This window comes from Henckelia pumila, chromosome 1 (assembly GCF_033568475.1).
Source record: "Henckelia pumila isolate YLH828 chromosome 1, ASM3356847v2, whole genome shotgun sequence".
Lineage (NCBI taxonomy): Eukaryota > Viridiplantae > Streptophyta > Magnoliopsida > Lamiales > Gesneriaceae > Henckelia > Henckelia pumila.
Window position 1 is genome coordinate 86809633 of NC_133120.1, and position 27205 is coordinate 86836837.

Sequence of the window (27205 nt, forward strand, 5' to 3'; positions counted from 1 at the left end):
GGCAGGAGCTGATCATCGACGTCATTGACAGCTGGGAGAGAGTCTAGCACGTGAGGGCTCGGGTTGTAGATGAGGTCTTGAACTTTAGAAGCATGAAACTTTGGTTTAGTTGGTTTTGGAATACATGTATCAAATTTGAGATAATTTGTGTCGTTGTCGTTTATCGTTTCTTTAGTGACTTGTACGATGTAATAAATACATGTATGGATGCTTGAGACCTTGTTTATATTAATATGCATGATTTGGATCTTTTATATCATGTTTAGACTTGAGTTTGATGAATTGGAAGGAGTTGAAGGGATCGAATTTGCGGACAAAGAACAGGGCAATTTTCTGCTCCAGGAGGTGCCCCCGCGGTAATTTTTGACGGCTCGCGCGCAGCCTGGAGATTAGCCTACTGTTTTGGAAAAAAACAGGGGCGCCCCCGCGGTAGTTTTTGGCGGCAGGGGCGCACCCCTTTTTGAAAAAAAAAAAAAAAATTTTTATTTTTTTAGATCCTTTCTTTCCTTATTAGTTTAATGATGCTTATTAATTAAATGCCCTTAAGATTTGAGATTAGCAACCCGAGGCCCCACAACAGGTGGTATCAGAGCGTTAAGTTTCTCAGACTAAGAATAGATGAGCGGGGTAGATCGAGTCTTTTACTCTGATTTAAGTATTCTTGAAGCATGTTTATTATCTGACTTGATTTACAGCTTTAAGAATTGCATGCTATCCGTTATCTGATATTATTGGAAGCATGTAACAATACGACTGAATCAGATTTGATCTTTTGAGAAGGCATTGAGTAACTGAAACATAAATGTGTTATGATATGATGAACTGTACACTAATCTGTTTGATTATCAGATATGCCTCCCCGACCAGCACCGAGAGTTAGGCAGACATTGGCTACGAATCAGCCTGAACAGACAAATGCTGCACAGGTCCCAGTGACAGTATCTGAACATGGACAGGGTAGTACGTCTACTGATGAGTTTAGTGATGCGAATCCGATGGAGAAACTTTTGAAACGATTCCAGTCATTCAAACCACCGAAGGTGCAAGGAACAGAGAATGCTATAGAGTGTGAGAACTGGCTGGAAGATATTGAGCAGTTATTTGAGTCCATTGATTATATAGATGATCATCGTGTGAGACTGATAATTCATCAATTGCATGGCCTTGCCAAGAGTTGGTGGATAGCGACGAAGAGAGCACTGGAAAACCAAGGTAATGTTATTACCTGGTCTGTATTTCGAACTGCTTTCTATCAGCGTTTCTTTCCTGTGTCTTATCGCAAGGACAAAGGAGCAGAGTTTGCAAGTTTGCAACAGGGACAGTTGAATATTAAAGAATATGTTGCCAAATTCACTAGCTTGTTGAAGTTTACACCACATATCGCTGTTAGTGACGAAGCTCAAGCCGATCAATTTATCAATGGTTTGAATCCTGATGTGTTTACCCTTGTGAATTCGGGAAGACCGAATACCTTTGCTGATGCTCTGAATCGAGCAAAGGGTGCAGAAGCAGGAATACTGAAACAACGAGGAGCACAGTTTGTGCCACAGCCAGTGAGACAACCACAGGGACAACCACAGATTCCACAGCCACCTCGATTTGAAGCTGGAGGTAGCAGCAGTGGAAAGAAAAATTTCTTCAAGGGTAAGAGCAAACAGTTCAAGAGATCAGGTGGTGGTAGCTCTTCTAGTTCTAGTGGATCCCGACAGTCTAGAGCTGGACAGAAGTCTGATGTATATTGCACCAAATGTGGAGGTCTCCATACTGATGAATAATGCCGAGGTGTGTTTGGAAGCTGCCACATTTGCAACAAGATGGGACACTTTGCGAGAGTGTGTCCACAACGAGGATCTGAGGGTGCACAGGGTACTGGAGCATCGAGACCGGTGGGTCAATCTACATCTTCTGTTCACTCTTTTCAACCACAGCCTGCAGCACCGAGTAGAGGAGGAGGCCAGATGGTGAATCAACCTCCAAGGCAACAAGCAAGGGTTTTTGCATTGACTAAGGAGCAAGCACAAGCGGCACCAGATGATGTGATTGCAGGTAACTTTTCTCTTTATGGTTATCCTGCTTATGCCTTATTTGATACTGGTGCATCGCATACTTTTATATCTGAGCAGTTTGTTGCATTGCATTCATTACCTGTTGAGCCCTTAGCTACTGTTGTATCTATTTCATCACCTCTGGGTCAAGGTATTGTATCAGTGAAGTCTGTACGAAATTGTATATTACAGTGTGAGGGGCATGAGATTGAGCTTGATTGTATTGTACTCGGTTTGTCTGATTTTGATTGCATAATCGGTATTGATATGCTAACCAAGTACAGAGCTACAGTAGACTGTTTTCAGAATATTGTGAAGTTCAGACCTGATATGACTGATGAATGGAAATTTTATGGTAAGGGATCACGAGCTAGAATTCCTTTGATATCTGTTCTTTCTATGACTGACTTGTTACAGAAAGGGGCAGAAGGATTCCTTATTTATGCAGTCGATATACTGAAGACTAGTCCGAAATTGACTAATATACCGGTGGTGAGCGAGTTTGCAGATGTATTCCCTGATGAGATTCCAGGATTGCCACCATACAGAGAGGTAGATTTCAGTATTGAATTGATGTCAGGTACACAACCGATATCAAAAACACCGTACCGAATGGCACCGATTGAATTGAAAGAACTGAAAGACCAACTCGAAGATTTGTTGGCCAAGGATTATATCAGACCGAGCGTCTCTCCTTAGGGTGCTCCGGTATTGTTTGCTAGAAAGAAGGACGAATCGATGAGACTATGTATTGACTACCGGCAATTGAACAAAGCAACGGTAAAGAATCGCTATCCTTTACCTCGTATCGATGATTTATTTGATCAATTGCAGGGATCGTCAGTATATTCGAAGATTGATTTGCGATCCGGATATCATCAACTGAGGGTTAGAGACGAAGATATTCCTAAGACTGCATTTAGAACCAGGTATGGCCATTATGAATTCATAGTCATGCCTTTTGGTCTAACGAATACACCAGCAGTTTTTATGGGATTGATGAATAGGGTATTTCAAAGATATCTAGATGATTTCGTGATCATATTTATCGATGATATCTTGATTTATTCTAAGAATATGTGTGAACATGCTGATCATCTCCGAATTGTATTGAGAACGTTACGGGAAGAAAAATTATATGCCAAGTTATCCAAATGTGAGTTTTGGTTGCAACGAGTCGTGTTTCTTGGCCATATAATTTCAGGAGATGGTATATCAGTGGATCCAAGAAAAGTAGAAGCTGTGATCAGTTGGCAAAGACCGACGTCTGTGCCAGAAATTCGAAGTTTTATGGGCTTAGCTGGTTATTATCGTCGATTCATTCGAGATTTTTCATCTATAGCGAAGCCTATTACACAGCTTACACAGAAGAATGCACCATTTGTTTGGTCTGAGGCATGTGAAAGGAGTTTTGTTGAACTGAAGAAGAGATTGACTACTGCGCCAGTGTTGACAATCCCTACAGGTACTGGTGATTTTGTTGTTTATTGTGATGCTTCTCACCAGGGTTTGGGATGTATTTTAATGCAGAAAGGACATGTTGTTGCTTATGCTTCTCGACAACTGAAACCACATGAGGTTAGGTATCCGATTCATGATCTTGAATTGGCTGCTATCGTTTTTGCATTGAAGATCTGGAGACATTATTTATACGGCGAGAAGTTTGAAATCTTTTCTGATCATAAAAGTCTGAAGTATTTATTTTCACAGTCTGAATTGAATATGAGACAACGACGATGACTTGATTTACTGAAGGATTTTGATTGTGAAATCAAATACTATCCGGGAAAATCTAACGCAGCAGCAGATGCCCTGAGTAGAAAAGTATGTGCTCTATCTTTATCTACTATAGGTGTATCTAATTTTATTGAGAATTGTTGTGTTTCTGGATATGTATTTGAGACATATAGAAGGCCTATGAGAGTTTATGCAATCAGTGCTGAGCCAGAGTTGTTGATTCGTATCAAAGAAGCACAGAAAGCTGATCAGAATGTACAGAAATCGATTGAAATGAACAGATCAGGACATCAGTCTGAGTACAAGCTTAGTGACGATGATATCTTGTATGTGAATAACCGAATAGTTGTTCCCAATATTGCAGACTTGAGACAGAATATTCTGAAAGAAGCCCATTGTAGTCGCTTTAGTGTTCACCCTGGAGGCAGAAAGATGTACAACGACTTGAAGAGTCAGTACTGGTGGAAGCAAATGAAGTCTGATGTGACTGAATTTGTATCCAAATGTTTGAATTGCCAACAGGTGAAGGCTGAAAGAAAGAAACCGGGTGGCTTATTACAGAGTTTATCAATTCCTGAATGGAAATGGGATCACATTTCCATGGACTTTGTAACGAAGTTGCCACGATCATCTCAAGGATGCGATGCTGTTTGGGTGATCATTGACAGATTGACGAAATCTGCGTGCTTTATTCCTTATCGAATGACTTATCGTCATGATCAAATGGCGGATCTTTATATTCGAGAAGTGGTAAGACTTCATGGTGTGCCAAAGTCGATTGTATCTGACCGAGATCCGAGGTTTACTTCGCACTTTTGGCATAGTCTACAGGAAGCTCTAGGTACGCGTTTACATTTGAGTACTGCTTACCATCCTCAAACCGACGGTCAATCTGAACGAACTATTCAGACGCTTGAGGATATGCTTAGAGCTGTAGTACTTGATTTTGGTGTTACATGGCAAAATTCTATACCACTCGTGGAATTTTCTTATAACAACAGTTATCAGACGAGTATAGAGATGGCACCATTCGAAGCGTTATATGGAAAGAAGTGTCGATCACCTTTGTATTGGGATGATGTTTCTGAGGTACCTGAGTTAGGGCCAGATATGATCAGACAGATGACTGAAAAGGTGAAACTGATACAACAAAGAATGAGAACAGCACAGCACAGACAGACCAGATATGCAAATGTACGACGACGGCCGTTATCTTTTGATCAGGGAGATAGAGTGTTTCTGAAGATTTCACCGTTCAGAGGCACCGTTCGATTTGGTAAACGAGGGAAATTATCTCCGAGGTATATTGGGCCGTATGAGATTCTCGAGAAGATAGGCAATCTAGCTTATCGACTCGCTCTTCCTATGTCTTTATCTGGAATACATGATGTCTTTCATGTATCGATGTTGAGGAAGTACATATCTGATGCATCTCATGTGATTCACTCCGATGAAGCTGAATTGGATGACACTTTTAGTTATTTCGAGCAACCTATTCAGATTCTTGATAGAAAGACGAAGCAACTCCGAACGAAGACCATTCCATTGGTGAAGATTCAATGGAGTAGACACGGAGTTGAAGAAGCGACTTGGGAAGTCGAAGACGATATGAAGCAACGATTTCCTTATCTATTTCACTGATGTGAGTTCTTATTCAGTTTTCAGTTATTTTTATTCTTATGAGCATGCGGACTGCATATCTATACTGTTTATGAATTCGAGGACGAACTCATGTATTAGTGGGGGAGAAATGTAAGGCCCGGGATTAATTAGAAATTAATTCGAATTTATTTAATTTTAATCCGAGTATATTTAATTTGGGAATATTTGGAATTTTGGATTTAAATTCTAATATTCTTAAATTATTTAGGGTTGAAATTGAAGTAAAATAAGGGCCGAGGACCAAGTTGCAATTATTGAAGAGTTGAGGGACCAAATTACAATTATCTTATAACTTATCAGATTTTAAGTTTATTAGTCAGCATGAAACGTGTACTTCATTAGATAATTCAGAATTATGAACAGAGGAATCGATTTCTTCCATTTTCTTTGAGTTCTTGATCTTCAAACCCTTATAACTTTTGCTCCGGGTATTCGATTTCGATTTCGAAAAGTGTTTTGGAATCCTTACGACGAGGGCTTCGATCTTGTGTAATTTTTATGTTATGTTTTATAGATTTCGAAATTGATATGTGGCAAAGATCAGATTCTGAAATTTTGGAATTGTGCTTGGTGTTCTATCGTTTGAATATGCAACACCGGAATTGATGAGCTTATGTTATTGTGTCCAAATATGATCTCCAGCTTATGATTGTAGATTATAGCTATTTCAATGAAGATTTGAATGAGTTATATCAGCTGGTTTGTGAAATATATCTATAAGTTTGAATGATATTGAAAAGAGAAATGATTTCGAAGTCGGGATTACGTCAGTTACCGAATTGAAATCGTTACGTCGTTTAATCGAGTTTTGGAACTGTTTTGATAGCCGAATTCTGAGTTGAAGTTGTTATTGAGATGCTATCAATGTTATAGTATTTTTCTTATTCAGTTTCAGTTGAGTTTGAAGGCTTAACGACACAAGACGCCGACTTGAACGAACGAAGAAAGAGTTGAGGTTTGAAATGCGATTGATTGATGAATTCTTGATGGTTTTGACTCGTTTCTGAAATGATAGATTGGTATGAAGTTTGATATATGTATTTTGATTATATCTCGCAGATTTGAAGAGTTCAGAACCTCAATAAACGAAGGTATAATGACGACATCGCGAAGTAGGGACTTTGAAACTCAAGAACGATTATCTTTGAGTTGGCCCGCAAAAATCACATACTTGTTTATGTTTTGATTTGATTGTGGTGTTGTCGATCCATCTCAGGTAGTGGATCTTTATATTCGAGTTGATATGATGTTATATTGAATTGATTCTATGCCAAGGTTGCTGTTAACCTTATTTGCGAGTCGATTACGAACTCGTTAGATGGATATCCATGTCAAGATCATTTATGAATCTTGATGGCTTCGAAGTTATGTGAATCAATTCGTATTTAAAGCATTTGAGTACTCTATTTGTTGAGTCGAGTTTGAAATAGAGTTAATATGATTTATTTAACGCTTTCGATATGTTGGTTATACTGAGAATTATATCTCACCGGAGTTTATCCGGCTGTTGTCTTGTTTTGTATGTGTGCATGACAACAGAGAGGGCAGGAGCTGATCATCAACGTCATTGACAGCTGGGAGAGAGTCTAGCACGTGAGGGCTCGGGTTGTAGATGAGGTCTTGAACTTTAGAAGCTTGAAACTTTGGTTTAGTTGGTTTTGGAATACATGTATCAAACTTGAGATAGTTTGTGTCGTTGTCGTTTATCGTTTCTTTAGTGACTTGTACGATGTAATAAATACATGTATGGATGCTTGAGACCTTGTTTATATTAATATGCATGATTTGGATCTTTTATATCATGTTTTAGACTTGAGTTTGATGAATTGGAAGGAGTTGAAGGGATCGAATTTGCGGACAAAGAACAGGGCAATTTTCTGCTCCAGGAGGCGCCCCCGCGGTAATTTTTGACGGCTCGCACGCAGCCTGGAGATTAGCCTACTATTTTGGGAAAAAACAGGGGCGCCCCCGCGGTAGTTTTTGGCGGCGGGGGCGCACCCCTTTTTGAAAAAAAAAAAAAAAATTTTTTAAATTCTTTTTTTCCTTATTAGTTTAATGATGCTTATTCATTAAATGCCCTTAAAATTTGAGATTAGCAACCCGAGGCCCCACAGTGTTGTTACTAATTTTTTGTGTGTGATACAAGTCTTATATGATATCTTGCAGAAGAAGTTCCCCCTTAAAGTATGCGCAAACAATTTTAAGATAGAGAAAGTTTTATCAATACCACAAAAAAAAAAACTTAGAGAGTTAGTTTTTTTAAAAAAATCAGTTTAGATCATACTAAACTGTCTAGTCAAAATATAATAGATGAACTAATTTTACTCTAAATTGATAAGTCCTAAAATATTTCGAAGATAAGAAAACTTAGACTCTGGGAGAGGTTTTGTGAAGATGTCTGCTGTCTGTTGCTCTGTTGAAATGTACTCCAGTCGAATGTTTTTCTTGAGTGCATGATCTCGGAAAAAGTGATGCCTAACTTCAATATGCTTCGTTATAGAGTGAAGAATAGGGTTGTAAGTGATTGCAATTGTGCTGGTGTTGTCACAAAAGATTGGTGATACCTGTTCTTCAATTCCATAGTCCCTTAACTGTTGTTGAATCCAGATCAGTTGAGCACAGCAACTTCCTGCAGCTAAGTATTCAGCTTCCGTTGTGGAGGTTGCAATGGATGTTTGTTTCTTGCTAAACCATGAAATCAGTCTATCCCCAAGTAATTGACATTATCCACTAGTACTTTTTCTGTCCAGTTTACATCCAGCATAATCAGCATCTGAGTACCCAACTAGATTGAAGGAGTTGTGCTTATCATACCATAGGCCCACATTTTGAGTTCCCTTTAGATACCTCAGTATCCTTTTTCCAGCTATGAAGTGGGATTGCTTAGGATTTGATTGAAATCTTGCACATAAACAAACTGCAAAAAACAATGTCAGGTCTACTGGCTGTTAAGTAAAGTAATGATCCAATTAGACCTTGATACATTGTAGCATCAACTGATGTTCCCCCTTCGTCTTTGTCAAGTTTGATTGATGCACCCATGGGAGTTGTTGCAACCGTGCAATTTTCCATACCAAATTTTTTAATTAATTCTTTGGTATACTTAGTTTGGATTATAAATGTTCCACTGTCCATTTGTCGAACTTGTAACCCAAGAAAGAAATTTAGTTCACCCATCATACTCATCTTGAATTTTTCCTGCATTAGCCTTGAAAATCTAGTGCATAGTTTGGGGTTAGTTGACCCAAAAATGATATCATCAACATATATTTGAACTAATAAAGTGTGATCATCTTTCATAATGGCTCTATTCTTGGATTAGGTTTGTACAAGCCATTTGTACAAACCTAATCCAAGACTAGGACTTACCATTTCCTATCTTAGAACTCCTAGCCACCACTCGATTGTAGGCCGCAACCTCACAATCCACATATAGTTTTACGTTTTTATGTCAAGACTACAAACACAATCTTTAACGTCTTTGTGTAAAGACTCTCACTCAACTAATCATCAAAGTACATCTCTCGAATGTGTGTGAGTGAGCTCTCTTCAACTGATATAGAAAGATTTTGGACAAGGAAGAGTGTTCTAGAAACTTGGTTTGGTGTGAAGAACTTGGCAGTGAGCGCTCATCTTTCTTCTTGTTTTTCACACCTTGGGCTTTGCTCTCAATCTAGCTTGGTTTCTTCAAGTAGGTTGCCCATGCTTTGAATCTCTCTCAATGGCTTTTGTTTGAACTCCAAGATATTGTATTTATAGGCTCCAAGAGTGATATAGCTACTAGACATAAATAAATAGAGTCATTATCTGTACCTTTTCTGGAGCTAAACTAAGTTTCACTAAACTAATCTTGGTAAACTGAATTTAGTGCGAAACTGGTACTATAGCAGTTTTGGCACTGTAGCAGTTGAGCGATCTTCAGTTTGGGTGGGTAAACTACTCTTGGTCAATTTCAGTTTAGGTAGTAGTTTAGCAACTTCCAAGACATGTGATCAGTCTAGCTCTGTATCTCTTGATTAGTTGATTTCTGGGCAAAGTGATGAATACAAAAGTTGTAGCCCTTGATCTTAGCTTTCCAACGCCACCAAAATCAATCAATTTCAAGTTTATATGCAAAAGTTATGCTCGAAATACCAGAGCTGCACAAAATTTCGGTTGAGCACAAAATTAGTTTAGGAGCTAAACTGATTTTGAGCAGTTTAGTAATCATACGATCAATTTAGTATCATATCTCTTGATTTGTTAATTTTTGGGCAAAGTGATAAACATAAAAGTTGTAGCCCTTTCTCTTAGATTTCCATGGAATCAAGAATCACTCAATTCGGAGTTCCAATGCGAAAGTTATGCTTAATACACCAGACTGTTCTAAAAATTCTGCTCTGCAGAATTTCACTTCCGAACCAGTAACTTCAACGCAGTTTATCATCTCCTTAGAATCCGATTCAGTCTTTGACTTGTGAATATGATTTGTATCATTGTCTTATCTTTCCAACGCATAGTGAATAGTTCCATTCGGATAATCGAGCTGCAAGATATGGCCAATATACCAGAACTGCTTGAGGTAAACTGCTTCTGTATTTCTGCTAAACTGATCCGATTCAGTTTGGTATTGCGACGTCAGTTTGATCTAGATATCATCCGTTTTGGCTCAACTGACGTGAAATAAGATATGTTCCAAATTAAGTTTTCTTTGCATTTTCTTTGGCGGATAATCATTTGGATCACTGATATGTAAGATATCGTTGAAAAACTGGAACTCGCCAAAAATTCAGTTTAGCTAACTTTGAGTTTTGGCTTCCAATTTGAGTTAACAACTTCACACTAGAGTAAATATGTTAGAAACACAATAACAAGTTTTGTTATCATCAAAATCAAGATTGCTTGAGTTCCAAAAACCCAACAATCTTCCCCTTTTTGATGATCACAAAACTTGGATAAAAATATAAACATTTAAACTCATGTAATGCAAAAATCATATTTTGATATAACATATTTCTCCCCCTTTTTGTGTGAATCAAAAAGGAAAAAAAATTCTCCCCCTTAAAATTATAATTAGCTCTCCCCCTATATTTTATAAAGGTAGAGGGGTGACTAACTCATGAAAACAACTTCAATGAAATATGTATGCAAAAATAAATAAATTTTCATCCTTACTTGATTATTTTGGTAAAAGAGATCGCATTTCCGGACAACAATGCCGAAACAAAAATAAGCGAGGGAAGTGTTTGAAAATATCACATGCTATGAATTTTAGTCACTCATAAAGATTAAGAGATAATTAAAAATTGACTTGACCAAATCATCTTCCATATTTCTCTACTTTTGCCACCATATATAGTCAACAAGTATAAATAGATCAAGAAGTTGTAAAATATCATTGTGATCCCAAAACAAATAAGCTTATGATGTGTCCCTTCAATGAATGACTCTAAAAAGATTCAAGCGTATAGAGGGTATTCACATAGAAAAATAATGATCTCTCAATGATATTACTTCTCCTCTTTTCCACAAACACAAGTGATTACTTATGCAAGTAGAGAAAATACATTGGAACTCAAATCATTTTTCGAATAAACGGATTTGATATTTGGAATTATAAAGCGCAAGTATATGAAGATACAATTGTAAGTCAAAAATCATTACTCTCCCTATCTTTATAATATGATCATAAAATAATTTTAAAGAACAAACAAAAAGTGTTGTAGCATATGACATTTCATAAATTTTAAAATTATGAAGGATGATGAATGAGCTCCCCCTCAAATTTTGAGTAAAGGAAGTTTGTAAAAATAGAGGGATAAATCTACTATGCTCAATTCAATTTTCCTTTCTTGATCCCCCTTGCTAAATGTCATTTCATGATTTCAAAACATGAATGCAATGCACAAGCAAATCAGTCTCAAAACAATAAATAAATCACGTTGAATGACTAGCAAGCTTCATCAACTTAGGACAAAATTATCTCAAATTACCAAGCAACACAAAATCAAGATTGACATACCAACATAAATATTCATAAGACATTTAAGCATCCTTTAGACATTAAGAACAATCACAATTGTAAGGGAAATGACTAGACATTCTTAATTCAAGACATGCTAGCACAAGTAGAATATCATGTTGGCAATCAAACTCAAAAGCTCTTGTAAACTAATTTTAGAACGAGTTTACCGAGTTTTCTTGATGATGTATGACTCTGATTTGATATGATAAGTCATTTTTATTGATGAGAGCAACTTACTTAAGCTTCTTGGCAAAAACGTCAACTTTTGTCCATGCCCTGTTTTCTGCGGCAGCACGCTGGTTCAACTTCATAGAATAAAATTTTTTTTCTCGTGCATCACCAGGCTGAAAATTTTATACCGCTGCGATCCTCTATGTGTCTAGTTTGCAATGCAAAAAGCGGTTCATAGTTTGGACATTCGAGCAAAGAGTTATGCCATTTTTCCCAAAGTCGCTACAAGTTGGCAGAAAACTCAACTATGCATATATATGTTAGACAAATCATGAAAAACGAATTTTAAAGATCAAAATCAGTTTCAAATGCTATTTCAAGAACTACCCTCTCTGATACCAATTGATAGGATCGGTTGAAAGTCTAGAGGAGGGGTGAATATACTTTCAACCGATCCTATCAATTATATTTAATAATATGAAAGTTTGATCACTGATGAAAATTGAACATTATTAAAATAAAAAATTTTAGTTTGCAAAAATTTTCATATTTTTGATGGTGCAAATTTTAAAAGAATATATTAAAACGATTTTACATAATCATTGCATATATAGAGCTACAAATATTCAATTTTCTATAATAGAATACAAGATAATCTATATATATATATATAATATTAAAGATTTCGAACAAAGATAAAAAAAATTGTTTACAAAAAAAGACATATGCAATAGAAATAGATATACGAAAATTTATAGATTTATATAAATATATAAATATATTTATCTATAATAGAAATAGATTTATTTATGTAATTTCCATAATAAAAAAAGGAACAAAATAACTAATGATATTTCAACCGGCAATTAAAACAATAAAATAAAAAATAATAACAAAAATAGAATACATTTCCAATTTTGATTAGATCCCAATTATTATTGTATAAATAAACAAATATTAAACATCTAAATTGTAAAGAGTTTAACTTTTTCAGATTTTAATTCAGAATTATCAATCAGTATACATAATCACCGTTCAATACATTTTTAGTTTGCAATATTTACCATATTTATGAAGTTTCAAATTTTTAAAAATAATATATTAAAACGATTTTCCATAATCATTGCATATATAAAGCTGTCAATATTCAATTTGCTATAAAAGAATACAAGATAATCATATATATATATATATATATATATATATATATATAATATAAGCTATATAAATATTTACATATATTTATCTATAATAAAAATAGATTTATTTATGTAATCCCCGTAATAAAAAAAGAAACAAAATAACTAATGATATTTCAATCGGTAATTAAAAGAATAAAATAAAAATAATAACAAAAATAGAATGCATTTTCAATTTTGAGTAGATCCCATTTATTAATGTATAAATAAACATAAATTTAATATCCAATTGATCGGATGTTATTATTATTTTTTAATTAAGTTAAATTTTATGTTCATATATATGTGTGAAAATTTTCATAAATGTTTAATATGATAATATATCAATTTTTTGTTCAAATTTGAAATTTGATTGGATGTTAGTATGTTTTCAATATTTTATAATTTCAATTAATTTTTGGTCAAATATGTAAAAAAACATTTTGTAAATTTTATATATAATAATGTACCAATTTTCGGTTTAAACATTGAAATTTCAAAGGATGCTATTAATACTTTATAATTTCTGTTTTTTTTTTTTGTATCCATGTATATGTTTAAATTCGATATATATTATATATGACGATTTATCATTTTTTCAATTTAAAAAATGAAATTTGATCGGAAGTTATCGCTACATTTTAGTTTTAGTTAAAAAAAATTTTATGTCTAGCTATGTATATGTGAAAATTTTCAATAATGCAATATATGATACCGTACAAATTTTTAATTCAAATTTTAAATTTGACACGATATTATCAATACTTTTTAATTTCATTTAAATTTTTTGTTGTGTATATATATGAAAATTTTCATAAATACTTTATATTATAATGTACCAATTTTTTGTTTCAAAATTTGAAATTTGATAGAATGTTATCACGAATTCTTAATTTCGGTTGACTTTTTGTGTTATATATATGTAAAAATTTTCAAAAATGTTATTTATGATAATATATCAATTTCGATTCAAAATTTGATTATATCTAATTACTTTTCAATTTCAGTTAAATTTTTGGTACCCCTATATATGTTAAAATTTGCATAAATGCTATAGATGATAATTAGGTTTTGCTTAACATAATCGATGTTATGGCTAAACCCACCTGAAAATATAGGATGTATTAAAACATATACAATAATGTATCATTTTATTTAATTTATGTTATTATTTTGAGTGCTATGTTACTTTTATATGTTTAGTTCTTACTAATATTTATCATATTAAATATATATAAAAAAATTTATATAATATTACATTTTTGAATTTTTAAAAGAGTATATTTGTGAATGTTTGGTATATTGATTGTTCGTAAATCATTTTTATATGTATATCAATTATATACTTGATATAAATTTTTTATGATATATATTCTAAAAAAAATAATAAAAAATTTATGTATTAAAATATTAATACTCCGTGCATCGCACGGGTGAAATACTAGTAGGGATTAAAAATTAACTTTTTTTCATCCGATATGTTATTCTCTATTTAAATCATGCACATTTAGGGAAGTTGTAAACAAAAAAAATCATCCTTGCTTTGTAAAATAAAAATATGTTTAAAATAAATATTTAACCTCTAAATTAACTAGTATATAAAATCATAAACTCTAATTTCATTGTATTCTTTCAGTAACCGGTCGTTTCTTAGTTCCATCTGTTAATTTTATTCCTTTGTTTCAACTTTTTCTTGATTCTCAACCTTTGGTCTATATTATGTTGAAAATTTTGTCAAGATTTCAAGTTTATTTGAAAAAGATAATTCAATGTATTGATTAATATTATAAATAGGACTTCTTAATATTTGTTTTTATATAATTTTTTTTAAAAAAATAGTTTTGTTTTGCCTTTCTTATACTTTTTTAGTCATGCATGTTAAAAATATGAGGAGATTTTTATGCATTTTTTTTTAGAATTTCTTTCATTTAATTTTATTTGAAAACAATCTTTATGATTTCATGTCGAAGTGATCAAAAAATATTCACGTATTTTTTCTACTTGATCATTCTTCTTTATTAAAAAAAACCGCCCCAAACCGCATATCAACATTTACATAAAAAACCGCAATTAGAAACTATCTATGAAACCGAACCGTGCATAGCAATTCGGTTTGAATTTTATAAAAATACCGCCCAAACCGCATCGTGATCACCCCTAGATCATATTATCAACCAATTCATGGCTTTAGTTCACTAAAACATGCATATATATTTTTTAAAAAAAATTACAAATTTTTCGAAACGCTATTAGATATCGATCTATGGGGCGTTTTACAATCATTTCTTTGAAGTAAAAATAGATATATATATAATGATCGTTACAAATTCTATGGGCAACTATGTGAGCAACAATTGACGTGGCACCTTGTACATCCAATGAGTGATTGTTACGTCAACTGTTGCTTACGTAGTTATTCGATCACATTGACAATCATCATGAGCAACTACGTGAACAACAACTGACGTGATACCTTAATTACATCCAATAAGTGAATAACACATCAGCTATTGCTATATATATATATATATATATATATATGAAAGATCAATTCCATCTTTTGTCCTGTTGTCCAGCTCATTGAGAGTTGAGGTTGATGCAGCAGTTAATGAAATTCAAGGTAAATATGTGATTGGTGGAGTGGTGAGAAATCGTGAAGGATATATTATGTTAGCCTTGGAAAGAAGATTGCAAAACCGCACTCATAGCTGTTTGCGAAACTTATGGCTATCAGAGAGGGATTAAAAATGATTGATGATCGACATGTAGAAGTGAAGGAAGTGAACCCGGATTCTTTCTTGGTTGTGCAAGCATTCATCAAACCAAAGGAGGATCTTAGTTACATTGGTACTATTGCAACAAATATCAAAGAACTTTTGGGACGAACTAATACGAATCTCGTGCATATTTGTAGAAATGAGAATATTGTAGCTCATAAACTTGCATTTTTTGCTAATTTATCCCCGGATCCCTTTGTTTGGTCTCATGGGATCGGAGCTGTCTTTTTTGGTTGGTAAATCTTGTATTTCTTGAATTTAATTAATTAAATAATAGTACAAGTCTTACTATTAAAAAAAAAAAAAAAAGGAGATCATCTTTTGGCTTATAAAATACGTGCTATTTGGGAAGACATGGCCAAGTAGTAAACACCTGCATGCACATTATATATGATCTGTAGTGGGTACTATTTATTTTTGACATACTTTTCCATTTAATATGACAATGGTAGTTGTGTTTACGTCTCGAATTGTAAATACAGTGCCAACATATATGATAGGGCGAAGCATACATATATAGCAACACACCAAATAACATATGATTTATATATGAGAGATATCCAATAATATTACAGGCAAACATGAAACAAATGAGACATTGGGACCTGGGGATTGGAACAATTACTATTTGGTTTATAAGGAATACGTTATTTTCATGCGTGGTTCCTATATAGTACTTATCAAGATAATAGGTTTTGACTTGTGCAAGCTAATTAAAGACATTAATTTTCCAACAGCCAACCAAAAATCCAAGGGCCTACTCGTGTGACCCACACTCTTATTTAATTTATTCATATCAATTATCTATTGGAATATATTCTATATCTTGGAATATATTCTACATTATCCTATGTTTATTTTGTATTTTATATTTTTCTTTTATCTCTTAGGTTTTCTAATTGTATATAAACTAGTCTTGTATTCATTCTTAGGAATATATCAAAACAATATTATTCCATCAGTTTCTACATGGTATCAAGAGCCTCTGGCATACGCCACTAAAATATCCTTAACCCTAATACACGAAGCAGCAGCAGCCGCCGCCCTCCCTTCCGCTGCCGTTTTCCATGGCCGCCGCCATCACTCTATTGGAATATATTCTATATCTTGGAATATATTCTATATTATCTTATGTTTATTTTGTATTTTGTATTTTCCTTTTATCTCTTAGGTTTTTTAATTGTATATAAACTAGTCTTGTATTCATTCTTGGAAATATATCAAAACAATATTATTCCATCAGTTTCTACATGGTATCAAGAGCCTCTGGCATACGCCACTAAAATATCCTTAACCCTAATACACGAAGCAGCAGCCACCGCCGCCCTCCCTTTTTCTCCGAGCCGCCGCTGCCGTTTTCCATGGCCGCCACCATCACTCTAGCTGCTGCCCCTGCCACTCTGATCTCCTTCAATGCTGCTGCCCATGCGCCTTTGAAGCTCACCTCCTCCAACTTTCTCTCATGGCATCTGCAGTTCACGACCCTCCTTACTGGTCATGATCTGCTTGGATTTGTTGATGATTCTCATCCATGTCCGGCCAAGTTAGTTACAACCGATACCACTTCAACGCTGAATCCTGCGTACACCGCCTGGATCTGCCAGGATCAACTGATACTGAATATTATCATTGGATCACTATCTCTGTCATTGATTCCGTTTATTGTTACTGCCACCACATCCGCAGATTCTTGGAACACCTTTGCCCTCACTTATGGCAAGCCCTCCCGTGGCCGCATATCCCAGTTAAAGACGCAACTTCGCAATCCAATCAAGGGCAACCAGTCCATCACCGAATTCATGCAGTTCATCAAATCCAAAGCTGATGAACTGGCTCTCATGAATGCACATGTTGACATCGAGGATCTCACCATCAAAGTTCTTCATGGTTTGGATGATGATTATAAAGAACTTGCTCATGTTATTCAAGCCCGTGATTCTGCAATATCGTTTGAGGAGTTGCATGATAAACTCCTAAATCATGAAGCTCATCTGGCTGCTTGCAGGGACACCCAGATCACACTTCCGGTCACCGCCAATCCGTCTGCCAGATCGCCTGGGGGCTTCCGCCGTTCACCGCCCGTCGCGGCTAACGTCCCCGTTGCGCATCACCAACAAATCCGCCACCCTGGTGGCTGGGCTTCCCGGCAGCCACAGCAACCGTCTCCGTCCACAAATGGACAGCGTGTCCCTCGACCATATCTAGGGCGCTGTCAGCTCTGTGGTCGTCAGGGGCATTCTGCCAAACGCGGCCCGGATTTTCAGTATCTACCAGCTCCTGCGGCACCTTCTGGGCAGTCTTATTCCGCTTCTAGCCCTTCTGCTTCCCCAGCGGCTTACTCGCTTGCACCATCTTCTTCATCTGACTGGATTCTTGACTCCGGTGCCACTCATCACGTGGCATCTGATCTTGCCAATTTCTCAATGCATGACCCTTATGTGGGTTTTGATGGTGTAATTGTTGGTGATGGCACTGGTCTTCCCATCACCCACACAGGTTGTCTCTCACCACCCATTAATCCTGCTTCTCTTCAATTTCCTCATGCCTTGTGTGTGCCCTCAATTCAGAAGAATCATTTATCAGTTTCACAACTGTGTAAATCTAATGACGTCCTGGTTGTTTTCTCTTCCTCTGTTTTTCAGGTGAAGGATCGTCGCACCGAGGCAATTCTCCATCAGGGTCCACTTAAAGATGGTGTCTACTCCTGGTCTGCGTCCACACCGTCTTCACCACTGGCATTTACCTACTCTTTTGTGTCTCAGCCCGTCTGGCATCATCGTCTAGGTCATCCATCTGATCGAGTTTTACGTCAATTAGTAGTGTCTAAGTCGTTGTCGTCCTTTAATTCTCTGTTGCGTCGTTTTAATTGTAACTCTTGCCAGTGCAATAAAAGTCATAAATTACCTTTTCATGATTCTTCTTTATCCTCTCAATTTCCTCTTGAACTTATTTTTTCTGATGTCTGGACCTTCCCTGTTCTTTCTAGTGATGGCTATAAATATTATGTTATCTTTGTTGATCACTACAGCAAATATATTTGGCTTTATCCTTTAAAATATAAGTCGGACGTTCTCCCTGTTTTTCGGTGTTTCAAATCACTTGTGGAAAAACATTTTGGTCATCTCATTCTCACCCTATACACTGATAATGGTGGTGAATTCCTTGCTCTCAAAGATTTTCTTAGTCTGCATGGAATTTCTCATCTGACCACCCCTCCCCATACTCCTGAACACAATGGTTTCGCTGAACGTCGTCATCGTCATGTTGTTGAAACTAGTCTAGCGCTTCTCCATCATGCATCTGTCCCTACCAAGTTTTGGCCTTTTGCCTTTGCAACAACAGTTTACCTCATCAATAGACTGCCTAAACGCAATTTGTCCTACAAGTCGTCATTCTAACGCCTGCTCGGTGTCCCCCCAAATCTCTCTAAACTTCGTATCTTTGGTTGTCTTTGCTACCTCTGGCTTCGCCCATATTCTTCCCACAAACTTACTCAACGCTCATCACCTTGTGTCTTCCTTGGTTACTCCCTCACACAGAGTGCCTACCTGTCTTTTGAGTTCTCATCTGGCAAAATCTTCGTCTCGCGTCATGTTGTCTTTGTCGAGTCTGAATTTCCCTTTGCCAGTGGTGGTTCTGGTGCTGGTTCATCTGTGGGAGTGCCGTCTGATATGCTGATGGAGGATTCCCTGGCTGCTGTTCCTTCACTACCTTGTCCAGTTGAGCCGTGTCCTGTGCCAACCACCTGCACCTCTGCTACACCACCCCCAAACTCGCCACCTATCATGACCAAACCTCCACCTCCACCCAACCAAACGGTCGTCCCCCCTACCCAACCATTCAGCACCCATCCTATGGTTACTCGCTCCAGAAACAATATCTTCAAACCCAACCCTCGTTTTGGCCTCACCGTCGTTCCTGACTTCACTACATCTGAACCAACCACACATACTTCTGCTCTCAAGGACCCTCGCTGGCGTGCAGCCATGTCTAAGGAGTTTGATGCTCTTCTTCGTAATCACACATGGGATCTTGTTCCCTCTGACGTCTCTCAGAATGTGGTTGGCTGCAAATGGGTGTTTCGGCTTAAACGAAAACCGGATGGCTCTGTTGATCGCTACAAGGCTCGCCTTGTTGCAAAGGGATTTCATCAGCGTCCAGGTCTTGATTACACTGATACTTTCAGTCATGTGGCGAAGCCCACTACTGTTCGCATTTTGTTGTCTCTGGCTGTCTCTAATGGGTGGTCTCTTCGTCAAATGGATGTAAATAATGCTTTCCTGCAAGGTCAATTGGATGACTGTGTCTATATGGCTCAACCGTCTGGTTTTGTTGATGATTCGCTACCCTCCTATGTCTGTAAACTGAACAAGGCAATCTATGGTCTCAAACAGACACCGCGCGCTTGGTACATTGCGCTTCGTCAGTTTGTCATCAGTGTTTGCTTTACTTGCTCTCTCGCTGACACGTCTCTATTTATTTATCGTTCTGGCGATATTATTATGTATCTCCTAGTCTATGTTGATGATCTCATTCTCACAGGAAATAATTCTAGTGCTCTCCAAAGCTTCAACGATCGCCTAAGCAGTCGTTTTTCTGTCAAAGATATGGGTTCCTTATCGTATTTTTTAGGTGTGGTGGTTGTTTCATATGCAGGGGGCCTTTGTCTATCGCAGAAAAAATATCTTCTTGATGTTCTCACCCGGACGAACATGACTGACTCCAAACCAGTTCAAACTCCGCTAGCCACAACTGCTGCTCTGCACCTGCAGGATGGCTCTTCCCCTGCTGATGCCACCCTGTATCGTCAAACGGTAGGGAGCCTGCAGTATCTGTCTTTTACTCGGCCTGACATTGCCTTTGTTGTTAACAAATTATCTCAGTTCATGCACTCTCCTTCTTCCCTGCACTGGGGTGCAGTCAAACATCTCCTGCGCTACTTAAATGGTACACGCTCCTATGGTCTTCTTTTTCAAAGGCATTCTTCTCCGACCTTGCATGCCTACTGTGATGCGGATTGGGCTGGTGATCCTGATGATCGCACCTCCACTGGTGTCTATATTGTGTTCTTAGGTTCAACTCCTATTTCGTGGAGCTCCAAAAAGCAGGGGACTGTTGCTCGCTCATCTACTGAGGCAGAATATCGTGCCATTGCATCTAGAGCTGCTGAAATACAATGGGTTCGGTCACTTCTTGTCGAACTTGGGGTCGCTGATGGCCTTTCCCCCGTCTCCATCTACTGTGACAACATTGGGGCCACTTATCTCTGTGCTAATCCTGTTTTTCATTCTCGCATGAAACATATTGCCCTGGATTATCACTTTGTTCGTGAGCTGGTTCAGAGTAAACAAATTCGAGTTTCTCATGTATCATCATCTGATCAGCTGGCTGATACTCTGACAAAGCCGCTTCCTAGTGCTCGTTTGCGTCTCCTTTGTTCCAAGATTGGTGTCTCTATGAGCTCACCATCTTGAGGGGGCCTATTGGAATATATTCTATATCTTGGAATATATTCTATATTATCTTATGTTTATTTTGTATTTTGTATTTTTATTTTATCTCTTAGGTTTTCTAATTGTATATAAACTAGTCTTGTATTCATTCTTGGGAATATATCAAAACAATATTATTCCATCAGTTTCTACACACTCCAGCTGCTGCCCCTGCCACTCTGATCTCCTTCAATGCTGCTGCCCATGCGCCTTTGAAGCTCACCTCCTCCAACTTTCTCTCATGGCGTCTGCAGTTCACGACCCTCCTTACTGGTCATGATCTGCTTGGATTTGTTGATGATTCTCATCCATGTCCGGCCAAGTTAGTTACAACCGATACCACTTCAACGCTGAATCCTGCGTACACCGCCTGGATCCGCCAGGATCAACTGATACTGAATATTATCATTGGATCACTATCTCCGTCATTGATTCGTTTATTGCTACTGCCACCACATCCGCAGATGCTTGGAACACCCTTGCCCTCACTTATGGCAAGCCCTCCCGTGGCCGCATAACCCAGTTAAAGACGCAACTTCGCAATTCAATCAAGGGAAACCAGTCCATCACCGAATTCATGCAGTTCATCAAATCCAAAGCTGATGAACTGGCTCTCATGAATGCACCTGTTGACATCGAGGATCTCACCATCAAAGTTCTTCATGGTTTGGATGATGATTATAAAGAACTTGCTCATGCTATTCAAGCCCGTGATTCTGCAATATCGTTTGAGGAGTTGCATGATAAACTCCTAAATCATGAAGCTCATCTAGCTGCTCGCAGGGACACCCAGATCATACTTCCAGTCACCGCCAATCCGTCTACCAGATCGTCTGGGGGCTTCCGCCGTTCACCGCCCGTCGCGGCTAACGTCCCCATTGCGCATCACCAACAAATCCGCCACCCTGGCAGCTGGGCTTCCCGGCAGCCGCAGCAACCATCTCCGTCAACAAACGGGCAGCGTGCCCCTCGACCCTATCTTGGGCGCTGTCAGCTCTGCGATCGTCAAGGGCATTCTGCCAAACGCTGCCCAGATTTTTAGTATCTACCAGCTCCTGCGGCACCTTCTGGGCAGTCTTATTCCGCTTTTGGCCCTTCTGCTTCCCCAGCGGCTTACTCGCTTGCACCATCTTCTTCGTTTGATTGGATTCTTGACTTCGGCGCCACTCATCACGTGGCATCCGATCTTGCCAATTTCTCAATGCATGACCCTTATGTGGGTTCTGATGGTGTAATTGTTGGTGACGACACTGGTCTTTCCATCACCCACACAGGTTGTCTCTCACCACCCATTAATCCTGCTTCTCTTCAATTTCCTCATGCCTTGTGTGTGCCCTCAATTCAAAAGAATCTTTTATCAGTTTCACAACTGTGTAAATCTAATGACGTCCTGGTTGTTTTCTCTTCCTCTGTTTTTCAGGTGAAGGATCGTCGCACCGGGGCAATTCTCCATCAGGGTCCACTTAAAGATGGTGTCTACTCCTGGTTTGCGCCCACACCGTCTTCACCACTGGCATTTACCTCCTCTTTTGTGTCTCAGCCCATCTGGCATCATCGTCTAGGTCATCCATCTGATCGAGTCTTACGTCAATTAGTAGTGTCTAAGTCGTTGTCGTCCTTTAATTCTCTGTTGCGTCGTTTTAATTTTAACTCTTGCCAGTGCAATAAAAGTCATAAATTACCTTTTCATGATTCTTCTTTATCCTCTCAATTTCCTCTTGAACTTATTTTTTCTGATGTCTGGACCTCCCCTGTTCTTTCTAGTGATGGCTATAAATATTATGTTATCTTTGTTGATCACTACAGCAAATATATTTGGCTTTATCCTTTAAAACATAAGTCGGACGTTCTCCCTGTTTTTCGGTGTTTCAAGTCACTTGTAGAAAAATGTTTTGGTCGTCTCATTCTCACTCTATACACTGATAATGGTGGTGAATTCCTTGCTCTCAAAGATTTTCTTAGTCTGCATGGAATTTCTCATCTGACCACCCCTCCCCATACTCCTGAACACAATGGCTTCGCTGAACGTCGTCATCGTCATGTTGTTGAAACTAGTCTAGCGCTTCTCCATAATGCGTCTGTCCCTACCAAGTTTTGGCCTTTTGCCTTTGCAACAGCAGTTTACCTCATCAATAGACTGCCTAAACGCAATTTGTCCTACAAGTCGTCATTCGAACGCCTGCTCAGTGTCCCCCCAAATCTCTCTAAACTTCGTATCTTTGGTTGTCTTTGCTACCCCTGGCTTCGCCCATATTCTTCCCACAAACTTACTCAATGCTCATCACCTTGTGTCTTCCTTGGTTACTCCCTCACACAGAGTGCCTACCTGTCTTTTGAGTTCTCATCTGGAAAAATCTTCGTCTCGCGTCATGTTGTCTTTGTCGAGTCTGAATTTCCCTTTGCCAGTGGTGGTTCTGGTGCTGGTTCATCTGTGGGAGTGCCGTCTGATGTGCTAATGGAGGATTCCCTGGCTGCTGATCCTTCACTACCTTGTCCAGTTGAGCCGTGTCCTGTGCCAACCACCTGCACCTCTGCTACACCACCCCCGAACCCGCCACCTATCATGACCGAACCTCCACCTCCACCCAACCAAACGGTTGTCCCCCCTACCCAACCATTCAGCACCCATCCTATGGTTACTCGCTCCAGAAACAATATCTTCAAACCCAACCCTCGTTTTGGCCTCACCGTCGTTCCTAAATTCACTACATCTAAACCAACCACACATACTTCTGCTCTCAAGGACCCTCGCTGGCGTGCATCCATGTCTGTTTGATGCTCTTCTTCGTAATCACACATGGGATCTTGTTCCCTTGACGTTTCTCAGAATGTGGTTGGCTGCAAATGGGTGTTTCGGCTTAAACGGAAACCGGATGGCTCTGTTGATCGCTACAAGGCTCGCCTTGTTGCGAAGGGATTTCATCAGCGTCAGGTCTTGACTACACTGATACTTTCAGTCCTGTGGCGAAGCCCACTACTGTTTGCATTTTGTTGTCTCTAGATGTCTCTAATGGGTGGTCTCTTCGTCAAATGGATGTAAATAATGCTTTCCTGCAAGGTCAATTGGATGACTGTGTCTATATGGCTCAACCTCCTGGTTTTGTTGATGATTCGATACCCTCCTATGTCTGTAAACTGAACAAGGCAATCTATGGTCTCAAACAGGCACCGCACGCTTGGTACACTGCGCTTCATCAGTTTGTCATCAGTGTTGGCTTTACTTGCTCTCTCGCTGTCACGTCTCTATTTATTTATCGTTCTGGCGATATTATTATGTATCTCCTAGTCTATGTTGATGATCTCATTCTCACAGGAAATAATTCTAGTGCTCTCCAGAGCTTCATCGATCGCCTAAGCAGTCGTTTTTCTGTCAAATATATGGGTTCCTTATCGTATTTTTTAGGTGTGGAGGTTGCTTCATATGCAGGGGGCCTTTGTCTATCGCAGAAAAAATATCTTCTTGATGTTCTCACCTGGACCAACATGACTGACTCCAAACCAGTTCAAACTCTACTAGCCACGACTGCTGCTCTGCACCTGCAGGATGGCTCTTCCCCTGCTGATGTCACCCTGTATCGTCAAACGGTAGGGAGCCTGCAGTATCTGTCTTTACTCGGCCTGACATTGCCTTTGCTGTTAACAAATTATCTCAGTTCATGCACTCTCCTTCTTCCCTGCACTGGGGTGCAGTCAAACGTCTCCTGCGCTACTTAAATGGTACACGCTCCTATGGTCTTCTTCTTCAAAGACATTCTTCTCCGACCTTGCATGCCTACTGTGATGCGGATTGGGCTGGTGATCCTGATGATCGCACCTCCACTGGTGCCTATATTGTGTTCTTAGGTTCAACTCCTATTTCGTGGAGCTCCAAAAAGCAGGGGACTGTTGCTCGCTCGTCTACTGAGGCAGAATATCGTGCCATTGCATCTACAGCTGCTGAAATACAATGGGTTCGGTCACTTCTTGTCGAACTTGGGGTCGCTGATGGCCTTTCCCCCGTCTCCATCTACTGTGACAACATTGGGGACACTTATCTCTGTGTTAATCCTGTTTTGCATTCTCGCATGAAACATATTGCCCTAGATTATCACTTTGTTCGTGAGCTGGTTCAGATTAAACAAATTCGATTATCTCATGTATCATCATCTGATCAGCTGGCTGATGCTCTGACAAAGCCGCTTCCTAGTGCTCGTTTGCGTCTCCTTTGTTCCAAGTTTGGTGTCTCTATGAGCTCACTATCTTGAGGGGGCCTATTGGAATATATTCTATATTATCTTATGTTTATTTTGTATTTTGTATTTTCCTTTTATCTCTTAGGTTTTCTAATTGTATATAAACTAGTCTTGTATTCATTCTTAAGAATATATCAAAACAATATTATTCCATCAGTTTCTACATTATCATCACATCCCAATTTTGTACCTATAAATAGAGACTCGAATGCGCCTACACTTTCATCCAAAATCAAAACCAAATATTCAAAGAAATAATTAACATACATATATGGGCTTGAAGGCACTTTTCTTTCTTGGCTTTTTATTGGCCACATATCTTGTCATTTCCTCCCAAGTAGCTGCAGTTAGGGAATTGGCTGCAGAGGCTTCCACCACTGAGGATACTGGTAAGTACAGTACTTCATTCTATGTTCAAAACCATATATACATCTTATTATATATAATGGTACAATTAATTATACATTCTTTGTGATGAATATCTATTTTTTTCTCAGCAAATGATAAAGTCGATAAAACAAATGAAGTCGAGGTAGATCAATATGGAGGATATGGTGGCTATCCCGGAGGAGGATATGGAGGCTATCCTGGAAGAGGGGGATATGGAGGCTATCCCGGAGGAGGAAGGGGAGGCTATCCCGGAGGAGGCCGTGATGGCTATGGTGGCCGCTGCCGATTTGGATGCTGTGGCGGTGGCGGTGGCGGCTACTATGGCTACCGCCAATGCAGGTGCTGCTACTATGCCGGTCAAGTACCTGATGCTGATTGGCAAAGCGAGACTGAAAATTAATGATCATGAACGTACAACAACTGCGCTATATATATCTTATATCATGCATAAATGATATTTGGATATATATAGTTTGAGATTTGAACAAAAATAATGATGATGTTGTTGGAAGTTGTTGTATGATACAACCGATGGTGAGAATAATTTGTGTTAATAAATGTGTGAAAGATTTGCTTTCATCTTAGTGGATGAACACGAATCGATCCATAATGCAATATGCATGTGTGATTGTGGCGCGTGCGGGAGGCAGTTGGGTTCTGAATTTGGAGTGGTCATGCACCCCTTGAAAAATTTCGAAGACGGCTTAACCGGTTCTAATGTCACCATAAAAAGTAAAATCAGCTATGCAATGAGACATGACAATCAAAAAAAATAATATATAATCCTATTTACACTAAAGAATATTTTGCGTTAAACATGGTTTGCTGTTGAATAGTTACAGTGAATTTGATGGTGAAATACGTGAGCGAAATGTTACTATTTTATTAATTGGTTATACCAATTTTTTTCAATACATGTGTCTTCGTAGCTCTTGCCATGTAAACACATGCATGTTTGTTTATCTAAAATCTAGTGTAGGGCCAAGGTAAATGTCTTTTGGATTCATTGCATTATTGTGTATTTCTTTCTTTCACACTCATGTTTACTGTTTTTTACACAAATTTAAAAAGTATTTGAAAATGTGTATTTCACAAATCAATTTCTCATTTTGCTGGAGATTTAAATAAGATAAAAAATTATACTAGTATTTATGATGTTAAATTAATAAAAATAAATTGCTAAAAGAGATCAGTAGGATATAAAACATTAAATATGAGAATTAGATAATATAATTGAGATAGGTGAAAATATATATAGCATGAATAACCAACCAGGACCCTCGGAATACATATTTTTAGTATTTTATATTATATATGTAAAAAAATTAAATATTTGGAAAACTGCAAATTTGGTATTTTATGTTTGTTACTTTGCGATTTTGGTCCTCTATGTTTTCATATTTCAGTTTTAGTCTTGTACTGAATTGGTGCCATGTCAGCGCCACATCGAAAAAAAGAGTAAAATTGCAAAAAATAATAATAATAAAGATAGCGGACTAAAACTGAAATATAAAAAT

At 37.9% G+C, this 27205-nt stretch overlaps 2 protein-coding genes across 2 annotated transcripts in view; both read left to right on the forward strand.

Moving 5' to 3' along the window:
• Positions 1 to 26092, forward strand: part of LOC140890712 (uncharacterized) — a 77901-nt gene extending 51809 nt beyond the window's left edge. The window contains exon 3 of the mRNA XM_073298717.1: positions 25895 to 26092. Coding sequence (XP_073154818.1) covers positions 25895 to 26088 — 194 coding nt within the window. The 3' untranslated portion in view covers positions 26089 to 26092. The remainder of the gene's footprint in view (positions 1 to 25894) is intronic.
• Positions 1 to 27205, forward strand: part of LOC140890721 (glycine-rich protein-like) — a 68396-nt gene that overhangs the window by 7758 nt on the left and 33433 nt on the right. The window lies entirely within an intron of this gene.